Source organism: Choloepus didactylus, chromosome 6 (assembly GCF_015220235.1).
Source record: "Choloepus didactylus isolate mChoDid1 chromosome 6, mChoDid1.pri, whole genome shotgun sequence".
NCBI classification, from domain to species: Eukaryota; Metazoa; Chordata; class Mammalia; order Pilosa; family Megalonychidae; genus Choloepus; species Choloepus didactylus.
In genome coordinates this window covers 42,228,192-42,250,071 of record NC_051312.1, presented here as the reverse complement: position 1 = coordinate 42,250,071, position 21,880 = coordinate 42,228,192, and the positions used below count along the sequence as shown (strand labels likewise).

The following is a 21,880-nucleotide window of genomic DNA, read 5'->3' as shown; positions in this document are numbered from 1 at the left end:
AAATCATTTAAATCTGCTGCTCTAACATCACCTTAGGGAGTGGCTTAAACAAGGAGTAAACAGCTTGTGTCTCTAGTACTTCACATACTGTAATTTTAGCACATTGGAAAGCAATAAAGAGATCTTAAAGAGCCAAGGGCACACAGTTGCAAAAATGCTGCCAAGATATTTGAGCTGTTAGCAAATTCCCTCTTCCCTCCACAAGGTGGGGTTGTTTCAATATGAAACAAAAGGGTAAGAGGTACAAACTGAAACATGTTGTTACCCCATTTCTAGAATAATACATATTATTATTATTTGGCTATTAAAAAGGAGTATGAGACAGAATTTTGTGAATGTATGAGAGCAAAGTTCTTGGTATGGATTCAAGTGGTGCAATTTATTTTATTTGTTCTTTTAAACACTTTATCCAAACATAAGTCTAAAGGGAAGATGATTCTATTGTGTATTTAATAATTAAGTTACATGACAATTAAATAATTTGTTAACTCAAGAAATATTCATTGATTATATCATATATGCCAGGTAGTGTTCCAGGGCCTGAACATAGAGAATTGAACAAATCAGTAAAACAAACAAATTCCCCACCCTCACCCCAAATAAAAACTACTCATGGAGCTTATATTCTATTGGTCTGTGAAAGGGCTACTGAGTTGAAGATAGAACACACAAACAAAATGCACAAGTTAATCATACAGCATAGTAAACAATGATACACTCTAGGTAGAAATATAAAGAAGAAAAAGAATGGAGATTGCCCAGACCTGGGAGTGAAGTAGTATTACAATTTAATAATTCAGTTTGTGAAGACTTTCCTGAAAAGGTGACACAGCTTGCTAATGAATTGAATATGGGAGTAAAAGAAATAAACTAGAAATGCTTCCAGAAAGCATGACTTATTTTATTGTCAGGTTTTTCTCAGTCCATGAAAAATGTTCCTGGAAGATATTTAAGTTTCTACCCTTCTACATCTGGTTTGGGGCCATTATTGACTACCCAACATAGCCTGTGTATACTTGTAGTTAGGATCTTTGAATCTAGTCTCATTTTTAACAGTATTTAGCTGAGTGACTTTGAGCAAGTTGCTTCTCCAGAAAGTGATGGATTGAACTGGGTGTCCATGGTGGCAGTGAATGTTAGTGCAGATCAGATGTCACATGCTTCCCGGCTTTTCCCATCCTGCTTTTCTGTTAGCCTGTGGCTTTTACTGAGTGATGGCCAGTTGGACAGAGGAAAATAGATATAAGTCTCTTTTGATTTAAGAGGTTTTTAATACATATAGATAACAATTATTGGCAATAATAAAGTACCATCATAGATTAATTAGCAGAATATTTTTCCTCTTAAATACATAAAATAATTCCTATAATAAATGGTCTCCTAGATTCTGTAAAATCCAGGAAATATTGTCCTGAATGTCTGACAGTCCTTAACTTATTCCCATAGAAAATGTGCCTTTGTGTTTTTACAAGGGCAAAAAATTCTTAACAATATAAAGGTAGAACAAACTGTATTTCTTTACATGGAGACAAATTTCATTATCTTTATTGTGAAGATTTTCAAACAAAGACAGGAAGGAAGTACAATTTTATTGAATAATTCTGTCAAATACTGGGCTTAGTGTTTTTAATTAATCATCTGATTTAATATCTGTTTTAGTCTCCTAGCTGCTAAAACAAATACCATCAATAGATGGCTTAAACAGTGGAAATTTATTGGGTCGCCATTTCAAGGCAAGAAGTTCAAAATCAAGGTGTCAGCAGGATATTTCCTCCTTCCTGAAGATTATGACATTCTGGAGCTGGCTACTGGAGATTTTTGGTCCTTGACTTTTCTGTCACATGGCAATTAGCATAGCAGCAACTTCTTTCTTTCTTTCTTTCTTTCTTTTCTTTTTTTTTTTTAGGGAGCTCTGCATATTTTTTCCCTTGGTTTTTTTTCTTAACTTTTTTTTTTTTAAATCAACTGTATGAAAAATAAAAAACATTAAAAACTTTAAAAAAACATGCAATAAAAGAACATTTCAAAGAGACCATAACTAGGGAGCAAGAAAAAGACAACTAACCTAACTACTTTACTTCCAACGTGTTCCTACTCTACCCTAAGAAAGTAACCTAATATAGCAGCATTTCTGTGAACTTATTCCTACTATATCCATCAGAAATTAACAGACCATAGTTGTTCCTGGGCATTCCCAGAACGTTAAATTTACCCACAATAGCTTATCTGTTCTTATTGGATTATTGTTCCCCTTTCCTTAATTGCTCTCTATTGCTAGTTCCCCTACATTCTACATTATAAACCATTTGTTTTACATTTTTCAAAGTTCACATTAGTGGTAGCATATAATATTTCTCTTTTTGTGCCTGGCTTATTTCACTCAGCATTATGTCTTCAAGGTTCATCCATGTTGTCATGTTTCACGACATCGTTCCTTCTTACTGCCGTGTAGTATTCCATCGTGTGTATATACCACATTTTATTTATCCACTCATCTGTTGAAGGACATTTGGGTTGTTTCCATCTCTTGGCAATTGTGAATAATGCTGCTATGAACATTGGCGTGCAGATATCTGTTCGTGTCACTGCTTTCTGATCTTCCGGGTATATACCGAGAAGTGCAATCGCTGGATTGAACGGTAACTCTATATCTAGTTTTCTAAGGAACTGCCAGACTGACTTCCAGAGTGGCTGAACCATTATACAGTCCCACCAACAATGAATAAGAGTTCCAATTTCTCCACATCCCCTCCAGTATTTGTAGTTTCCTGTTTGTTTAATGGCAGCCATGCTAATTGGTGTGAGATGGTATCTCATTGTGGTCTTAATTTGCATCTCTCTAATAGCTAGTGAAGCTGAACATCTTTTCATGTGTTTTTTGGCCATTTGTATTTCCTCTTCAGAGAACTGTCTTTTCATATCTTTTGCCCATTTTATAATGGGCTGTCTGAACTATCGTCATTGAGTTGTAGGATTTCTTTATATATGCAAGATATCAGTCTTTTGTCAGATACATGGTTTCCAAAAATTTTTTCCCATTGAGTTGGCTGCCTCTTTACCTTTTTGAGAAATTCCTTTGAGGTACAGAAACTTCTAAGCTTGAGGAGATCCCATTTATCTGTTTTTTCTTTTGTTGCTTATGCTTTGGGTGAAAAGTCTAGGAAGTGGCCACCTAATACAAGGTCTTGAAGATGCTTCCCTACATTATCTTCTAGGAGCTTTAAGGTACTTTCTTTTATATTGAGATCTTTGGTCCATTTTGAGTTAATTTTTGTGTAGGGTGTGAGGTAGGGGTCCTCTTTCATTCTTTTGGATATGGATATCCAACTCTCCCAGCCCCATTTGTTGAAAAGACCATTATGACCCAGTTCAGTGACTTTGGGGGCCTTATCAAAGATCAGTTGACCATAGATCTGGGGGTCTATCTCTGAATTCTCAATTCAATTCCATTGATCTATATGTTTATCTTTGGCAGCAACTTTTTTCAATTCCAGTTTCATTGACTTCCAGCTTCTTACTCCTCCCAAGTCTGCTCTTTCTGTGTCTAATTTCCTTCATTTATAGGACTTCAGCCATATTGGATTAAGGGCCATCGTCACTCAGTTTGCGCAAATCTTAATAACATCTTCAAAGATTCCATTTAAAAATAGATTCACACTCAAAGCAGGGATTTTGTGGGGGACATGATTCAAACCACAACAGTCCACCTTCTGGACCCCCAAAGACATGTTATGCCCATATGCAATATGTATTCATCTCTCACAACATCCTTAAAGCCTTAAGTCATTTCAGTAGCAATGCTAACTACAAGGTCTCATCAAAATCAGTTATGAGTGTGGTCTGTCTTAGGGCAAAAATCCTCTCTCCGATGGACCTGTGAAACATAGAAACTAAGTTATTTGCTTCTAAAATACAATGATGGGACAGGCATGAGATAAACACTCCCATTCCATAAATGAAAAATTGGAAGGAAAACAGGGGTCATAGTTCCCAAACAAGTCTGCAACCTAGCAGGACAAACTTCATTAGATCTCAAGGTCTAAGAGTCACCTGTGGTTTGACTATTTGTCCTCTGGGCATGATGGAGAGACAGCCCCACCTCTTCCAAGCTCTTGCCCTATTGCCAATGCTCTCTCTCTGAACACTGGGAATGGTGTCCAGGCTCTCTGTAAACACCAGGACAAATGCTCCAACATCTTTGTATGTTTGGGTAACAGCATTCTTCCTGAATGATGGACACAAGGCCTGCTCACTCCAAGCACTGACACGGATGATCTGCCCCCTCCAAGTGAAGGAGAGGACCTGCCTTTCCACACACATGGGTGTGTTTACTCTCTTGGCCTGGGGACTTCTTTTCAGTCCAGACCTTTGCTTCCGTGGTTTTGCCCTTGAAGCCATTCTTTCATTTAGTCCCTTCTATGTCCATTTCAGACATTGCTACTGTTCATACAGATTTTGCAAAAACCTTGCTGACTTTGTGTGCAGTTCAAGCAGGTCCAAACCATCAGACAATAAACTGAAATACTGACTGGATCCATATTCAGCTACACCCTCTTTAGCAAAATGTTGTTCAGTTAAACCCTCACGTGGAGGCCTGTCTTCTGGGGACTCATGTCTGAAAGTTCAGGGAAATCCTGGTAGAGCTGCTTCTCTCCCTAGTCTTAGAGCACACTACCTGGATAGGCTTTGAATTTTCCAAACCATCAATTGCTCCTTTTTTTGTGCTTAACAGTTGAATCCTCAGTTTATCTCCTTCTTCTCTCATTTCACTAAAAGCTTCAAGGAAAACCAGCCTGTATCTTCCACACTTAGCTGGGAAATCTCCTCAGCTAAATATGCAAGTTCATCACTTTCAAGTTTTGCCTTCCATCCAACATAAGAACTTAATTTTGCCAAGTTCTTTGCGACTTTATAGCAAGGATCACTATTCCTCCAGTTCCCCAAAACACATCCATCATTTCCTTCTAAGGCATCATCAGAAGTACTTTTAACAAGCATATTTCTACCAACACGCTCTACAAATCAATCCTGGCTTTTCCACTGGAGTGCCTCACAATACTTCTAGCCTCTAGCCATTACTCAATTTCAAAGCTACTTCCACATTTTTAGGTATTTGTCATAGCAGCAACTCCCTCTCGGTAATAAAATCTGTATCAGTCTGGGTTCTCCAGAAAAACAGAACTGACAGAATATATACATAAATATTAACAAAGTTTTTTTTACCATAAAAATTGGCTCATGGGACCATGGAGATCAGCAAGTCAGTATCCAATAGGGCAGGCAAGTTGGGAATTCCAATGAATACTTCCATGCATTCTCCCGGAGAAGCTGGTGGACTGAAGCAGAAATAGAATTATTCTTTCTCACTGCTGAAATCCTCAATTCTCCCTTTAAGGCCTTCAACTGATTGGATGAGACTCTCTCATTGCTGAAGGCAATCTCCTTTGTTGATTGTAGATGTAATCAGCAATAAATGAAATGGACTGAATAATGATTTAACTTCACCAAATACACACAGTAACAATCAGGCCAGTGCTTGCCTGACCAAACAACTGGGCACGATAAGCTAGCCAAGTCGAGACACATGAACTTAACCATCACAACATTCACAATGATCTTGAAACAGTTAGTAGCTATCATTTTGTCCTTTTTGCATTCAGAGACTAGGATTTAGGAGCAAATACCTGACTCTGGACATTTGTCTCCAATCTCATGCCTTTTGCATGTTCCGGAAATAATAAATAAAGGAAAATAAGTTGTAAAAAACACACTCTGTTAAAGAACACAGAACTGGGAGCCATAGTACCTCTACTTGGTAATTTTGTGACATTAGACAACTTTCCTGATTAACCTGTGCATTGATTTCCCCATCTGTAAAATCTGGATAATAATGGTATTTAGCACATGAGGATGTTGTAAGGATTAAATGAATTCATATACATAAAATGCTTAGACCAGTGCTTGGCACAGCATTAATCTCCATATAATTATATTCTGTTACTACTACTACCACTACTACTATTAATTCCATTCTTCAAGAGCAGAATACACAATCGTATTTTTTCAATCTGTTCTAAAATCTGTTTTTCTAATTACTCTATGATAGAAGAATCCCCAGAGCAATCAAATTTCAAATAAAAAGAAAGAAAATATTTCAGTGTAGACTGCATCTCCACAGCTGGGAACAAGTTGAAAAGTGAATGTTAAAAAAAAAAACAAAAAACAAAAAACAAATTAGTGGGATGAGTAATTTTGCCTGTTTGTTTGTCAATCAAACTGTTGTTTCTCTTCCTTTCTTGAATGGGACAGACAGAGATTCCCATGAGGCCTGATCTTTTGGGTGATTATTCAGCATCTTTCAGAACTCAATTTTGCACTTGAAATGGCAGTATCATCCAGCAGTCAGAAATTGGTGGAAGGGGATTCTTGCTCAGCTCTGACAATAGCAGAGGCAGCAGTAGAGGAAAAAGAGCATGAGGAAACACCAACTTGATCTGTGGTTTATGTGTCAAAAACTGCAAGACTCCCCCACACCGCTGCTCCCTGACCTTCTTCCACTTAGAATTGCTTTCACCATTTGTTTGTTTAACTGATGAGATTGACTTTACTATTGAAACTGACAAGTGTCCAGGTGCTTTCAAATTGAAGATATTCAAAGAGAATGAGATAAAAGTGTTGTTGAAATGGGTTAAATTAACTTTAAAAATTTGAGTCCCTACCATGTGAGTTAGGTATTTGAATGCTTATCACATGAACAGGATCCTGAAATATTGAAGGAAATAATGTCTTCAAAGAGGGCAGAAAAAGATGTTTAAATAATGATTATATGTATCACTATAAAATAAGCTCCATCAAAAACAAAGTTCTGTGTGATATGGTTCAAAGGACTGAAAAATATGTTTGACTGATGCAATCATATGAGACATTATGAAGACAGTGTGTTCAAGAAGGGTCTTGAAGAATTATGCAATCTAGACAAATTGATAGGTAGAGAAGGTATTGAGCTCCTTCCTAATTCTCACCTTGGCATTTGTGGCATTCATGGGATAGAAGTTGTAGAGCCTGGCTTGCAGAATAGTTGGAAAATTTCCTGAATTCATGTTTTAACATCGTGGTATAGACAAGGCAGCATTTTGAGTAAAGCTGAAGTGATAATTTTTACAAAGACTTTTATTGGTTAAGATTGTTTCCATATTGCAACATGTCTTCATAGACACTCTGTGATGGTTAGGTTTATGTGTCAACTTGGCCAGGTGATGGTGCCCTTCCTGGCCAAGCAAGCACTGGCCTAACCATTACTGCCAGGACATTTGTGGCTGGCTAATAAACCAGAAGGCTGGTTTATTAAATCATCAATTGACTGCATCTGTGGCTGATTACATCAACAAAGGGCATGTCTTCCACAATGAAAGAATTCAAGGAGCTGGATTTAATTCAATCAGTTGGAGACTTTTTAGGGAGAAGAGAGAGAACTTTCATTTCTTTTGCAGCCAGCCAGCCTCTCCTGGGGAGTTCATCGAAGGCCTTTATTGGAGTTGCCAGCTCGCTGCCTGCCCTACAGAATTTGGACTCTTGTATCCTGCCCTATGGGATTTGGACTCATGCATCCTGCTCTATGGAATTTGGACTTGTGCATCCCCACAGTTGCGTAAGACACTTTTATAAAATCTCATATTTACAGATATCTCCTGTTTGTTCTGTTTCCCTAGAGAATCCTAACTAATACACACTCCTAGTTCCAGTTTGTTTTCTTACCGCTTTATGTCATAGTAACTAGTGTGAGCACTGTTACGAGCAAGTGTGAGCCCGCACTTGAAACTTTTATTTATAGATTGGATGTGGAATTCCTCAAGGGTCACAATTGCTAACCTGTACATGCAAACTGAACAGTATTTAAAAGCACTCATCAAAGTGAGGAAATTCTGGCATTTTGCCACTAATGATATTGATCAATTTCTATAAATATAAGTTTCATTGTCCTGTATGATACTTAAAGGATACTTAAAGCATTCCTAGAAAATATGGAGAAATAAAATAGTTTCAGCTCTATGACTACACGTGAATTAGAATAAAAGAAGCTCCAAGCCATCTTTACATAAACGAATACATGGCTTAACTCCAAAAGCACAAAATGAAATCCAGGTATTAGTGAGTGCTGTAAAAGCAATCAAAGAAAACAAACTGGTATGAAATGCAGGGCAAAGCAAGATTGAAATACCCCTGACCACAGACCATGCTCTTTAAACTTGGATCTCTTTCACATCCTCCCCATTAATACATATTTATTATTGAACATGAACTTGCTTTCAGCAGGTCACCCACTTGGAGGACTCCACCATGGGGTTAGACCTGCTAATCTGAATCTCTGGTGAGAAATAAAGACTAGATATGTAGATGTGGAAATCATGCACAGAGAGATGATGTTAGAACTATGAGAGTGAATGGAATAAAGGATACAGGTTACATTGAGCAGAAAGCAGTGATTAGCAATCCTATCTGATTTTTCAGAATCACTCAGGAAGTATAAAAACAGTTCATAGGTTGTGTCTAGACATCATTAAGGATAGTCTTGGAGATGGAGATGCTACTCAGATTTTTAAAAGTATCTCTGTGTTTCAGATTTAATTGTGTTCCACCAAAAGGTATTTTTAAGTCCTAATCCTATCTCCATGAATGTGATCCTATTTGGAAATAGGATCTTTGAAGATGTTATAAATTAAAATGAGGCCAAACTGGATAAGGGTGTGTCTTAAACCAACATAACTGGTGTCCTTACCCAGAGAGGAAATTTCGACACCTTGAGTAATAGGGGACAGACAAAGAGAAGATGGCCATGTGACAGAGGCAGAGACTGAATTATGCCATGGATCAACAAGCCACTGCAAGAAGCCTGCAGACTTCAGAGGAAGCATGGCCCTGCTGGCATCCTGATTTTGGAATTCTAGCTTCCATATCCGTGAGAAAATTGCTGTTGTTTAAGCCATCCAGTTTGTGGCACTTTGTTACCATAGCCCTACCAAACTAAAACATTCTATTTATACATGTATGTGTAATATTTTTTTAAATATTGAGGACAGGTTATAGAAAAATGCATAAAAGTCAGAAAAAAATGTTTCTCTTCTAATATAGCTACACACACAGAGAAGATCCAAAATATTTCTGATGTTCTAATTCTCATGCATTGTAAGAGTCATAGAGAAGTTGGGATAGGAATGTTTTTGCACCTACAATATCAATCCGTCCTTTAATTCATGCTATAAAGAAGTAATTAATTGTTTAGATAAGCATTTTCATCATTCTGTTTTACCAACTGTAAGTTAAATATGCTCTTTATAAGTACTAAAGGGAATTAACCAGAATTTCTCACATAATTTATAAACAGGTAGTATAACATGAGACCTTAGTTATTAACAACTCGCCCAGCCGAGGAACTAATCATTCAACAACAGAAAGAAGCATTTTTGAGGAGTTTAATATTTTTAGTAAATGGGGAATGTTTTGGTTCCAATGAATGGCAGCACTTGTCATGTTTCTATTACAGCTGTTTTTTTGGAAGTGGAAGAACATTAGACTTTGAAGGATTTGATTTTCTGAACTCATACAATATGCTCTTCTTATTAAACTTCTGTCTTGTAACAAGTTGATAGAATCAAAATTCTTTATCCCACATTCTGAACCTGAGGTGCTCAATTCCTCTAAATTGTAAGTGGTTTTGTGCAGGTGAAAGAGACATACTTGCTTTGCTGCTTTAAGTTGCCATAATGAGGGCTCCTGCTAAAGTGTCCAGGTGTGCATGCTTTCCTCCATTCCTGTCCCCTAAAGTAATGACCATGTCTCCGGCATAATCACAGATGCTGAAGGACCGTGCTGTGAACTAAACCAAATGAAGCCTCGCTTTCTCCTGACTTCCAGGAAATAATTCTCACTCAAAAATGCATTCCGAGTTGCATACTGTGATATTTAAGTTCTTTTTATAGGCCCACCATTGACCCTTTTGCCCTAAAAAATGTTCCCTGTATAGATTTCAGTGTCCTGGAGAAGCATCATAAAATTCTCTTCGGGTTACATCAATTTGTTTCACTTGCAATCCTGCTGTAAAATACAATCTCATACCCAAAGTTTCTAATGATAGTAAGAGAGAAAGAGAGAAACTATAGCTAAACATAGAATTGTATATGATTTTATAAAAATGCAACATTAGAGATTAAAAATGTAATAGCACTCTGGTAGGTTGAATTAAGTACCTCAATAAACACATATTCTTAATTTTAATCCATTTACCTGTTGGTGTGAACCCATTGTAAATAGAAACTCTTGAAGACGCTATTTTTATTTAATCCTTGAACAGAATGGGCCTTAATCCAGATTACTGGAAGCCTTGGAGAGCACCTGGAAGTCAAAGAAGCAGGAAGTCAGTGGGAGAGAGAGAGTCTATGAGAGAAAAGAGAGGACATCATCATTTGATGGAAAACAGAGATACATGCCAAAGAACCCCAGGGGTTGCTGAGAGCCATCACTAGAAAGCTGCCTTTGAGGAGCTTTGAGGAGAAAGCATGCCTGGCTAATATCTTGACTTTGGACTTTTGTGCCAGTTTGAATGTGTTATGTCCCCCCAAACACCATTATCTTTGATGCAGTCTTGTGTGGGCAGACATACTAATGTTGATTAGATTGTAATTCTTTGACTAAGTGTTTCCATGGAGATGTAACCCACCCAACTGTAGGTGATAACTCTGATTGGATGATTTCCATGGAGGTGTGTCCCCGCCCATTCAGCATAGGCCTTCATTAGTTTACTGGAGCACTATATAAGCACAGACAGAAGGAGCAAGCTTGCTACAGCCAAGAGGGACACTTTGAAGAATGCACAGCTGCTGAGAGAGGAGCTGCAGTTTACAGAGACACTTTGGAGATGGCCTTTGAAAGCAGACTTTTGCTCTGGAGAAGCTAAGAGAGGACAAATGCCCCAAGAGCAACTAAGATTGACATTTTTGAGGAACCACAGCCTAGAGAGGAATGTCCTAGGAGAAAGCCATTTTGAAGCCAGCACTATGGAGCAGATACCAGTCACATGCCTTCCCAGCTAAACAGAAGCTTTCTGGATGCCATTGGCCATCCTCCAATGAAGGTACGAATTGTTGATGCATTACCTTGGACACTTTATTGCCTTAAGACTGTAACTGTGTAACCAAATAAACCCCCTTTTATAAAAGTCAATCCATTTCTGGTGTTTTGCATCCCGGCAGCATTAGCAAACCGGAACAGCCTTCTAGCCTCAAAACCATGAGACGATAGATTCTGATTGTTTAAACCAAACTATTTTGTGGTATTTGTGATAGAAGCACCAGCAAACAAAAAGAAGACCTAAGCCAGGAAAGTTAAAAAGGAGATGAAGCAATTCCAAAGTAAGAAGCTGACAAGGCTGTGGGACAGAGTGAATAAGAAAACTATAACCCGTGCAGGTGATAACAGTTATCTTGGTACTGAGGAATGTATTGAAATTATTCTAAACCTAGCAGGATTTTCCCTAGTGCTTTATTTTTATTTTTCTATTTATATAAAGCTTTTAAAGAAAGAGAGAAAGCCAACCTAAAAGCTTATAATGGTATAAAAATGCATGTTGGAAATTTTGTCAGTGCACTATCAAGAAATTGAAAAATAGGTCTAAAACTAACTTTTAATTTATTCTTTCAACAAATATTTATCAATTATTCACTACTTGCTGGACACTGTTTTTGGTGCTGTCTGTCAACCAAGACAAACATAGTCACTATTTTCATTGCATTTACCTTCTGGAGGAAGAGACTAACATGAAAGAGGTAATATTTAAAATGCATGATGAGTGTTAGGACAAGAGAGAGGTTGCAAAGGAAACTCATAGGAATGTCAGTTTGTCCAAACCATTTTAGGGGCTGTCAGGGTGATGACATCAGGGGGGTATCAGGTAAAAGGAAAAATCCACCCAGAGTTGTGAGTCCTAAGAAAGATTGTATTGTGATGAGAGTTCATATTGGCTGGTGAGGGTTATCAGTGGCAAAAGCGCTAGAGATTGTTCTGGAGCTTGGGAAATCACCCACATGGAGATCAAAGTGTGAAAAGAACCAGGGCCCAGATGGAGGTAGATTTATACCTGGGAAGCCATAAAAGGGCTTTAAGCAGAATAGTGGATTAGATTTCTTGAAAACGAATAGGTGGGGGGATTGGAGTGAGTAATTGGAGATGTGAGGAGACCAGTTGGGAGACTGTTAAAGTAGTCTAAGTGAGAGTTTGTGCTGGTTTAAACTATGTAGGAGTCAGTAGGGTTGAGGTATAAGTAGTTTGTCCTACTTCACTATCCTGGGAATCATAAATGCTGAGAGATACCATATCACATTTCAAGAATATGTTTCTGTTCTCTTCTCCTGAATTCCTTTTCCCATAATTATCTCATGGGTCACAGAATAGGGGACCTACTCAGTTCAGTGGGTCACAAAATTTATTTTAGTTATTCTTTTGCTTTGAGCTCTCTATCTCCTCCTTTCACAGTTTGGAGGTGGGTTATGAGTTAAAGGTGGTAAGCTAGGTTTTGGTTACTCCTTACCAAGTCTTCTGTAGACAGTCTCCCAAATCTCTTTAGAATTAATGCATGTAAACATTCTTAGCTCCCACATTGAGGCCTCAGTGAAATATGAGGTAGGAAATCTCCCATTTTAACAACTTGTTTCAAGCATAGGTTGTCTGCTCTGGTTACCACTGTCACTTGTGTAAGACCTTCATTTAGATACATGCCATTAGACATAAGGAATGTGAAAGTAAATGAGGCAGATTGTATTTCCCAAAGATGACCACACAATATCTCCCATCCCATATGTTCTTCTTAGAACCTCAGCTCTCCCCCATCCAGACATGGTCTAATCACCCTCTCCTTGAATCTGGGCAGGCTTGTCATTAATTTGATACAATGTGACTTCCAAGGCCTAATCATAAAAGGCATGTCAGTCTCTGCCCTGTTAGCTAGGAAATTCATCTTTGGAGCCCTGGGCTGTGATGTAACAATTCTGCCTGTACTGAGAGCACCTCAATGTGAAGAAATCCCGGCCTCATTGAGAAGCCATGTGTAGATGCCCTCGCCAAAACCTCAGCAGTGGTCCCAGCCAACAGCCTGCATCAACCACCAGGTGCTTTTAGATAATTCCAGCCCCCAGTGTCCAAGTAACAGCAGCCTCCACATCCCTCCAGCTGAGGCTTCAGGTATCCCAGAGCAGACACAAGTTGCCCTTGCTGTACCCTCTATGAGTTGCAGACTCCCAACTCCATGATCATATTAAAAATCTACCATTATTTTGGATGTTTTTAATGCAACTGTAATAACTGGAAGAGTTAATGTGATTCCCAAACATTGTAGTTAACAGGGGAGGCTTAATATACACCAATAGTAGTTACATGAGAAATGCTGTCTTATGGCAACAAGGATTTAGTAGAGAAAGTACACTGGTCAGGAATGCGAAGTCCATTGATTTTCGTATGGTTTACGTAATTGGGTGAAGACTGCTTTAGAAATATAGAATTATATATATATATATATTTGGCAATAATTAAATATATTCAAATTTAGCCTTTCCAAAGAATTATAAAAAAACTCCCCAGAATTTTTTTATAAGGCCTTCATAATTACCAGAGGTTTTTTTTCATTTGTTTTGCATCTAAAAGCAAAAAACAAACAGACAAACAAAGGAAAGAAAAAACAAAAACAAATCATCAAAGGCTAGATGGCCAATGAATGATTTTATTTTCGGTGCTGTGAAAGTTAAAATAAAGAATAAATATGTTCCAGGATCTGAGAAAATCACTAGAGAAAGTCACTGAGAAAGTCACTGTTCATAATAAAATGCACTTGGTTAATTTCTCATCTGTTTTTTATTTCTTCTTTTTAGACATACATAATTATGTTATGTTAAGACTTAATCAAAAGAGGGGAAAGCAGACTGTCACATAATGATAATTTTAACAATCCAAATTGTATCATTTTCCTTGTGGAACTCTTTAACTTTAATATTCAGTGTGCCACCCTTTGATGTTCCTGTGAGTTCTGCAGCCTAGTTGCTTAATCTTGTTTACAATCATCAGGCTGATGTTGTGTCCTACTCTCATTGCATGGAGAAGTACAAGCAAAAGATAAGATCAGTCAAAGTTATGCATGTCAATTCAGAAATGGTAGACAAGGCTTAAACAAGACTGCAGTACATTTTTGATCAGGGGAAAGAAAGTTGAGCAGTTGCATGTGTTTCTTGTCACTCATTTCTATTGAGTAAGATTATGTAATGATTTAAATACTATGCAGATGCGTGTCATATATGCAAATTTAGTTCCTTGGCAGCATTACAAAATCCTGTTAGTATGAGGTAAATATAGAGCTGATGAAAGACTGCCAACATGAATATTGAAAGAGTATTTTTCTACAGAACCATTTGTTCAAGTGATCATTTAATAACTATTCCTCTTCATAGTACTATAATATGTCCATAATAGCCAATGTGTCCTTGTCAAGTATTTCGATTATGCCATATCCTTAATTTGGATGGAAAAATTCAAAAGTAAAAAAGGAGCAAAAATTAAGTAAAAATATCATAAGCTATCATATGTAAAAATAAAACAATAATTAAGAATTGCCTCATTAAAATACATTGAAAACCATGGGGATGCAATTGTGTTCATAACTATCATTTTTTTAAGAAATATTTTTGAGGATTGAAAGAGAATATGGTAAGTATTACAATGGATACAGAAACGAATCTGATGCGGGGACCAACAAAGATGGCGGCGGCGCCTGCGGCGGGAGCGATCTTGGCTACAGCTGCAGCTAAAGCTGCAGTCGGGCCCGCGGGGGCGCTGCACGGGGGTAGGAAGGGGTGGACCTGAGCTGGGGCCTGGCCCTGGCTGGCCTCCCCCGCCGCCTCACCGGGGGACAGGTCCAGCCTGTGGTGTACATAATGCCCCAGGCTTCTGAGCACCGCCTGGGCCGAACCCGAGAGCCACCTGTTAATGTCCAGCCCCGAGTGGTATCCAAGCTACCACTTGCTCCCCGGGCCCGCAGCAAGGAACGCCGCAACCCAGCTCCTGGACCAAACCCCATGTTACGACCTCTGCCTCCCCGGCCAGGTCCCTCTGATGATCGGCTGAAGAAACTGGAGTTGGGACGGGGACGGACCTCAGGCCTTCGTCCAAGAGGCCCCCTCCGGGCAGATCATGGAGTTCCTCTGCCTGGCTCCCCACCCCCAACTGTGGCTCTGCCTCTGCCATCCCAGACCAACCTAGCCCGTTCCAAGTCTGTGAGCAGTGGGGATTTGCGCCCATTGGGGATTGCCTTGGGAGGGCACCGTGGTATCAGAGAGCTGGGGGCTGCACTTAGCCGCCTGGCACTCCGGCCCAAGCCACCCACTTTAAGAAGCAGCACCTCTCTCCGCCGCCTCGGGGGATTTTCAGGGCCCCCCACCCTTCTCAGCATACGGACAGAGCCCCCTACCTCCTGTGGCTCCTTCCATGTGATATCGGCTCGGCCTTCTGAGGCTTTCTACTCAGATGACAAGATGGCTCATCACACACTGCTTCTTGGTTCTGGTCATATTGGCCTTCGAAATCTGGGGAACACGTGCTTTCTGAATGCTGTGCTACAATGTCTGAGTAGCACTCGGCCTCTTCGGGACTTCTGTCTGCGAAGAGACTTCCGGCTAGAGGTGCCTGGAGGGAGCCGAGCCCAAGAACTCACTGAAGCCTTTGCAGATGTGATTGGTGCCCTGTGGCACCCTGACTCCTGTGAAGCTGTGAATCCTACTCGATTCCGAGCTGTCTTCCAGGAATATGTTCCCTCCTTCTCTGGATACAGCCAGCAGGATGCCCAAGAGTTCCTAAAACTCCTTATGGAGCGGCTACATCTGGAAATCAACCGACGAGGCCGCCGGGCTCCCCCAATCCTAGCCAACAACCCAGTCCCCTCTCCACCCTGCCGAGGAAGGGCTCTGCTAGAAGAACCTGAGTTAAGTGATGATGACCGAGCCAATCTAATGTGGAAGCGTTACCTGGAGCAAGAGGACAGCAAGATTGTGGGCCTGTTTGTGGGCCAGTTGAAAAGTTGCCTCAAGTGCCAGGCTGGTGGGTATCGCTCCACGACCTTCGAGGTTTTTTGTGACCTGTCCCTGCCCATCCCCAAGAAAGGATTTGCTGGGGGAAAGGTGTCTCTACGGGATTGTTTCAGCCTTTTCACCAAGGAAGAAGAGCTAGAGTCGGAGAATGCCCCAGTGTGTGACCGATGTCTACAGAAAACACAAAGTACCAAAAAGTTGACAGTACAAAGATTCCCCCGAATCCTCGTGCTCCATCTGAATAGATTTTCTGCCTCCCGTGGCTCCATCAAAAAAAGTTCAGTAGGTGTAGACTTCCCATTGCAGCGACTGAGCCTAGGGGACTTTGCCAGTGACAAAGCCGGAAGCCCCATATACCAGCTGTATGCCCTATGCAACCACTTGGGCAGCGTCAACTACGGCCATTACACAGCACTGTGCCAGTGCCAGACTGGTTGGCATGTCTACAGTGACTCTTGCATCTCCCCTGTCAGTGAAAACCAGGTGGCATCCAGTGAGGGCTACGTGCTGTTCTACCAATTAATGCAGGAGCCACCCCGGTGCCTGTGACATCCCCTTTTAAGGCCCAACACCTGTGAAACCCTTTCAACACCCTTAAGTCCCAGGCTCCCCATTTACCTCAGAGATGTCTATTTTTGTGTCTTTTTAATCGGGGAGGGGGGAGGAGTGGTTGTAGGTCCTATTATTTTTTTTATTAAAAAGTACCCTTCCACCTGGAGGCTCCCTTGTCTCCCAGCCCCAGTACAGAGCTCACCAGGCTCCTGCCCATGTACAGCCCCCAGTCCCTCTGCAATCTCACTTTTTGTGAATAAATTTATTAAGGGAAAAAAAAAAAAAAAATGAATCTGATGTGGTCTCTGTCTTCAAGCCTATTTTAATATGGACGGGAAGGGAGCTGCATATTAATAATGATAAAACAAGGGAACAGAAGAGAAGACAACTCCCACGGCCTTCTCATCTCCTCTTCCTTTTGCTCTCAGGTTACGTCAGTCTGTCCTGCACAAAACAGTGATTTTCTAAAGTACTAAACAGTGATTTTCCAAAGTACTAAAAGAATAATGCCTCCCCAACTTTGTGACCCTCCAGGGGCTTCATTCAGAGTAAAATCCAAGGGTCTTCCATGCCTTCCAAGGCCCCATGTAGTCTGGCCTCAGTTGCCTTTCTGAACTCATTTTAGATGATTCTTGCTCCCATTCTTTCCTCTGCAGCTACACTGGCTTCTTTCTTGCTTGTCTCACACACTCCAGCCATAGCCCTGACCCACCCTTTGTGTCCTCACAGCAACGTTCTCCCATCATTCAAGTTTCTGGGCATCATACTTAAACGGGATGAGGGGAACTGAGAAAATCACATTGTCTCAAACACAAGATGTATTCTTTTGTTCTGAATGAATGGTGTTAGTTTAAAATGAATATCTAGTGGAAATGAAGACATAAAAGATGGGAAAGGAAGAGATTTATGTGGAGACTGGTTAGTCCCACCATGTTTGAAGTATTGGGGTAATAGGCAGGGTGGAGACATCTGATCTTCAGTTCTATCTGGTCCTAGTGACTAGAATTCCTTTTCCTAGTGAAGGTTGCTTTCTGAAGAACAGTAAATATAAACCCTGAGGCCTTCCTGGCAACCCAGTTGTAGAAAAAAAGACAAAAAACAAAAAGGAAAAATTGAGATAACATGTCAGACTTAAAGTGCTTTATCTGTTCAGTGAATCATTGTGCCTCATTCTTATAAAATGGAAATGACAAGATATGATATATGACATTAGCACATACATATGCTCATAAAATCATCATTTATCCAATAAATGCATGATGAGCACCTACTTGTGGCATTTAAAACAGATTATTATTAATTGATTGGTAAACCATTTTGTGACAAATCCGTAAGAGTGGGAGCAAACTCAAATGAAACTCATTGACTACTTTGAGTTTGGGGTTCTCTCTTCCAACATTATGGTCATTATTTATTTATCAAAGAATATACAATTGCTGTTGGTTTAGCACAGCTAAGAGAAAGTATAATCCTTAAAGACAAGAGAAAAGAAACCAATCCACTGAAAACCATTATTGGCTTACAGGAAAGAGTAAAATAATTTAAATACTCAAGGGATGTTGATGATGAAGATTATGAAGATGTTGATGATGGTGGAGATGACAATGGACACATACGACCCAAGCACACTTTAACTAAAAATAATCTAATCTTCAAACAATTCTATTATGTAGGCATTATCATGATCCCAATTAAATGAATTGACCAAAGTGGCACAGCTAATAAATGACAGAGCCAGGATTTGAACTGTCAATTTCTCTCCAGAATCCAGAACTTCTGACAGTGAAAGTTATTTGGATTTGCAAATTGATTATACATTTAACTTGTTAAATGAAACTGGAATATACCAAATACATTTTTATGGAAATATTTACCAATTATTATGTTATATTCCCAATTTTTTATTTAGGGGGAATCTTAGTCTGAGTGTGACTGATTTTATACAGAATTGTGCTTATAAGGTGAAAGGTGGAAGATGGAGAAATGATTGGCTGACCTAAGTCATTTCCAGTTTCAATTAAAATGAATTTTTGAGGTTTCAGGCAAAGAATTATTTGAATGAGCTGATTTTGAGTGCTGCACTCTTTGGGAACTCATCCTAAAAGAGTCTCAATCACTCTCAGAGACAGAGGGACTGATGCAGTTTGACATATTGCTGGCATGTTCCGAATCCTCATGCCTGTCAAGATTTTGAAAGACATAAAGCAGTTTTCAAATATTCAAACCTGTGCCTGGGGGAGACTCTGAGTCTCACAATTTGAAAAGAAATAAATTGTGTCAAGTGTTTACTACTCAAATCCTCCCTCAAAATTGGCATGTCAGGTTTGCAGGAGAAGGGTGAATTTCTTCATGCCAGTTTCCAGTTTCAGTAAGGAGAAAACATTTCAGATCTGCAGCCTTTTAAAGCATAGCAAGTGTGAGAGATCTTGCTGCAGATATTGGGCAAGGGAGTGCCAAGAAAATAATGTTTTTTAAATGAATTTTTCCAGTTTCCACAGTTTTTACTACAGATGCTTTCAATTTTGAAGTTACATCAGGAATCCCACAAAAGAAGAAGAGTAAAAAAAATGTATGCCATATGAAGGGCTCATTTTTTTTTTTTTAAGTATTATTGCATTTTTACATTGTGGGATGGTCCAAACGCACATAGACGTAGACAGAAACATAAAGTATACATATACTTCTGCTTCTACTCATACTCTCCGAAGTAATCATTTGTTAGCAGTTTTCAGTTTATCCTTGCAGGTTTTTGTCTACATCTTATACACCTATACACATACATTTGCACTTTTATAGAATTATTGTTTTGCTAATACTGTGTTTTTAAAAAATTTCTTCAATTTTAACAATGTGCCTTGGATATCTACCCATGTGTTCCAGTTTGCTCATGCTACCAAAGTGCAAAATGCCAGAAATGGATTGACTTTTATTAAGGGGGTTTATTAGGTTATGAATTTACAGTTTAAAGGCCATGAAAGTGTCCAAATTAAGGCTTCGACAAGAGAATACTCTCACTGAAGAAGGCCAATGGCATCTGTAAAACTTCTATCAGCTGGGAAGGCACATGGCTGGTGTCTGCTTGTCCTTTGCTCCCAGGTTCTGGTTTCAAAATGGCTTTCTTTGAAATGTTTCTGGGCTTTAGTCTCTGCTCCTCTCTCTCAGCTCCTGTGTGTCCTTGCTTCTTTCTCCCAAGGTGTTTCTTCCCAAGCATCTGGGGGTCCTCTCTTAGCTTCTCCAGGGCAAACTCTGGGCTTCATCTCTTAGCTTAGCATTTCCAAGCGTCCTTCTGTCTGCATCTCCAAGCATCTCCAATTGTCAGCATCTGTGCAGGCTCTTGAGCTCTCTTAAGTACTCTAGTGAACTAATGAAGACCCACCCTGAATGGGTGGGGCACACACCGCCGTGAAAATAATCCAATCAAAAGGTGTCCCTACAGTTGGGTGAGTCACATCTTCATGGCAACACTCAATCAAAAGTTTCCACCCAACAAGATTGGGTTAGAAGATCATGGCTCCTCTGGGTCTATAGCAGTGTCAAACCATCACACCATGTCATTCTTTTCAAAGGTAACGTGGAGTTCAAAGATATGAATGTGGCATAACTTCTTTAAAATTCCATATTGTGGTGTTTGGAGCAGTATGTACCCTGGGAAAAAAAAATCATATTCTTAAGATTAATCTATTCCTGTGGGTGTGAACCTGTTGTAAGTAGTACCTTTTGATGATGCTACTTCAGTTAAGGTGTGGCCCAGGAGGTGTCTTAATCACTGGAATCCTTTATGAGAAGAATGAAACAGCCAGATAAAGAGAAAGCCACAGGAAGCAAGAAGCTGAAATTCAACAGAAACTAGGATAGAACCAAGAAACCAGGAGAGGCCACAATGTACATTTCTATGTGATAGAGGAGCCAAGCAGAAAGGGTCACCTGCAGCCAGTCCCAGAATACCTGTCTTTGGGAAGAAAGCATCTCCTTGATGATGCTTTGATTTGGATTTCTGGCCTCAAAACTGTGAGCTAATTGTTTAAGCTGACCTATTGCATGGTATTTGCTTGAGCAACCAAGGAAACCAAAATGGATATTAATGAACTTTTCATTTGTTTCTAATTTTTTGTTGTTATTTTGTTCTTAAATACAATGCTGTAGAAATTCTGCTTCTGGCAGTGGTTGAGTAACTGGTACCAAACATACCCGTCTGCTAGAAGCAACTATAAAATGGAAAAATACATGTCAACTCTGTTCAGGCATTGGACAGCATGACACAGATCCTTCAGAGATAAAAACTTAATGTGCCCTGACATTATGCTTGAGAGTATTTTCTGGGCTACGGTGTTGGGGACTGAATCCTGGCAGAGCAAAAGGGTCATGATGAGTTGGGGAAGCAGGGCCCAGAAGTCAGCATGGGATCTCCAAGGGTCTGTGACTGAATCCTGGTCTCATGGACACAGGACATGACTCCAAGAGGTCTAGCAGAGAGTGCAATCAGTGGGGCTGAGAGTATCGCAGGGGGAGCACTACTGGAAGGTACTGGAGTTCCACCCCTCCCAGGGTGAGGGACTTCTCTGAGCATTTCAGACATTCACTGAAGACCCAGCAAAGACAGACCTTATCAATAAGGATCAAAGTCTTGAGTAAGAGCCACACATTAGGACTAAGAACAAAACCAAAATAGACCAGCACTGACAAAGCGTAGAATGAAGCCTGACAGGACCAAAAGGATTTGCTAGTTTAAGTAATCTTGTTCTGGCAGGCAGATCAAAAGTCAGTATCCTTTAAATAAAAACAACATAATCCAAACTCCTTACAGTTTTTATACACTATTTTCAACATTAAAAGGAAGGAAGAAAGGAAGTTTTCTAGACTTGTAAGGAAGAAAGAAGTTTTGACCATTTATATCCAATATAGATTCTGAGATGGCCCAGGAGTTGGAATTATCATGTATGGACTTTAAAACAGATATAAATTTATTTAAGGACTTAAAGGAATCAATGGACAAAATACATACATAGGAAGTAAAGAAATGGAGTCTATAAAAATGATGCATAGGACTGAATTGAAGTCAATAACCAGAAATTATACCATCTGTAAAAAGAAGAAAATATCTTGGGGAAAAATGTATGGTGACCTGTGGGAAAATATTAAGTTATCTAACATACATGTAATTGAAGTTCTGAAGTATAAGGAGAGAGAGAAGGGACAGGAAAAAAATAATT

The 21,880-nt window shown here is 39.6% G+C and overlaps 1 protein-coding gene across 1 annotated transcript; it reads left to right on the top strand.

Annotated features, from left to right (window-relative positions):
- Positions 1–14,913: 14,913 nt before the first annotated feature.
- On the top strand, positions 14,914–16,934 carry LOC119536493 (ubiquitin carboxyl-terminal hydrolase 21-like). Its single transcript, XM_037839313.1, has one exon. The coding sequence runs from the start codon at positions 14,970–14,972 to the stop codon at positions 16,665–16,667; it is 1,698 nt and encodes a 565-aa protein (XP_037695241.1). The 5' UTR covers positions 14,914–14,969; the 3' UTR covers positions 16,668–16,934.
- Positions 16,935–21,880: the final 4,946 nt, after the last annotated feature.

Bases quoted from the DNA above. Each gene is read 5' to 3' on its own strand.
- LOC119536493 (XM_037839313.1), top strand. From the start codon at position 14,970: ATGCCCCAGGCTTCTGAGCACCGCCTGGGCCGAACCCGAGAGCCACCT.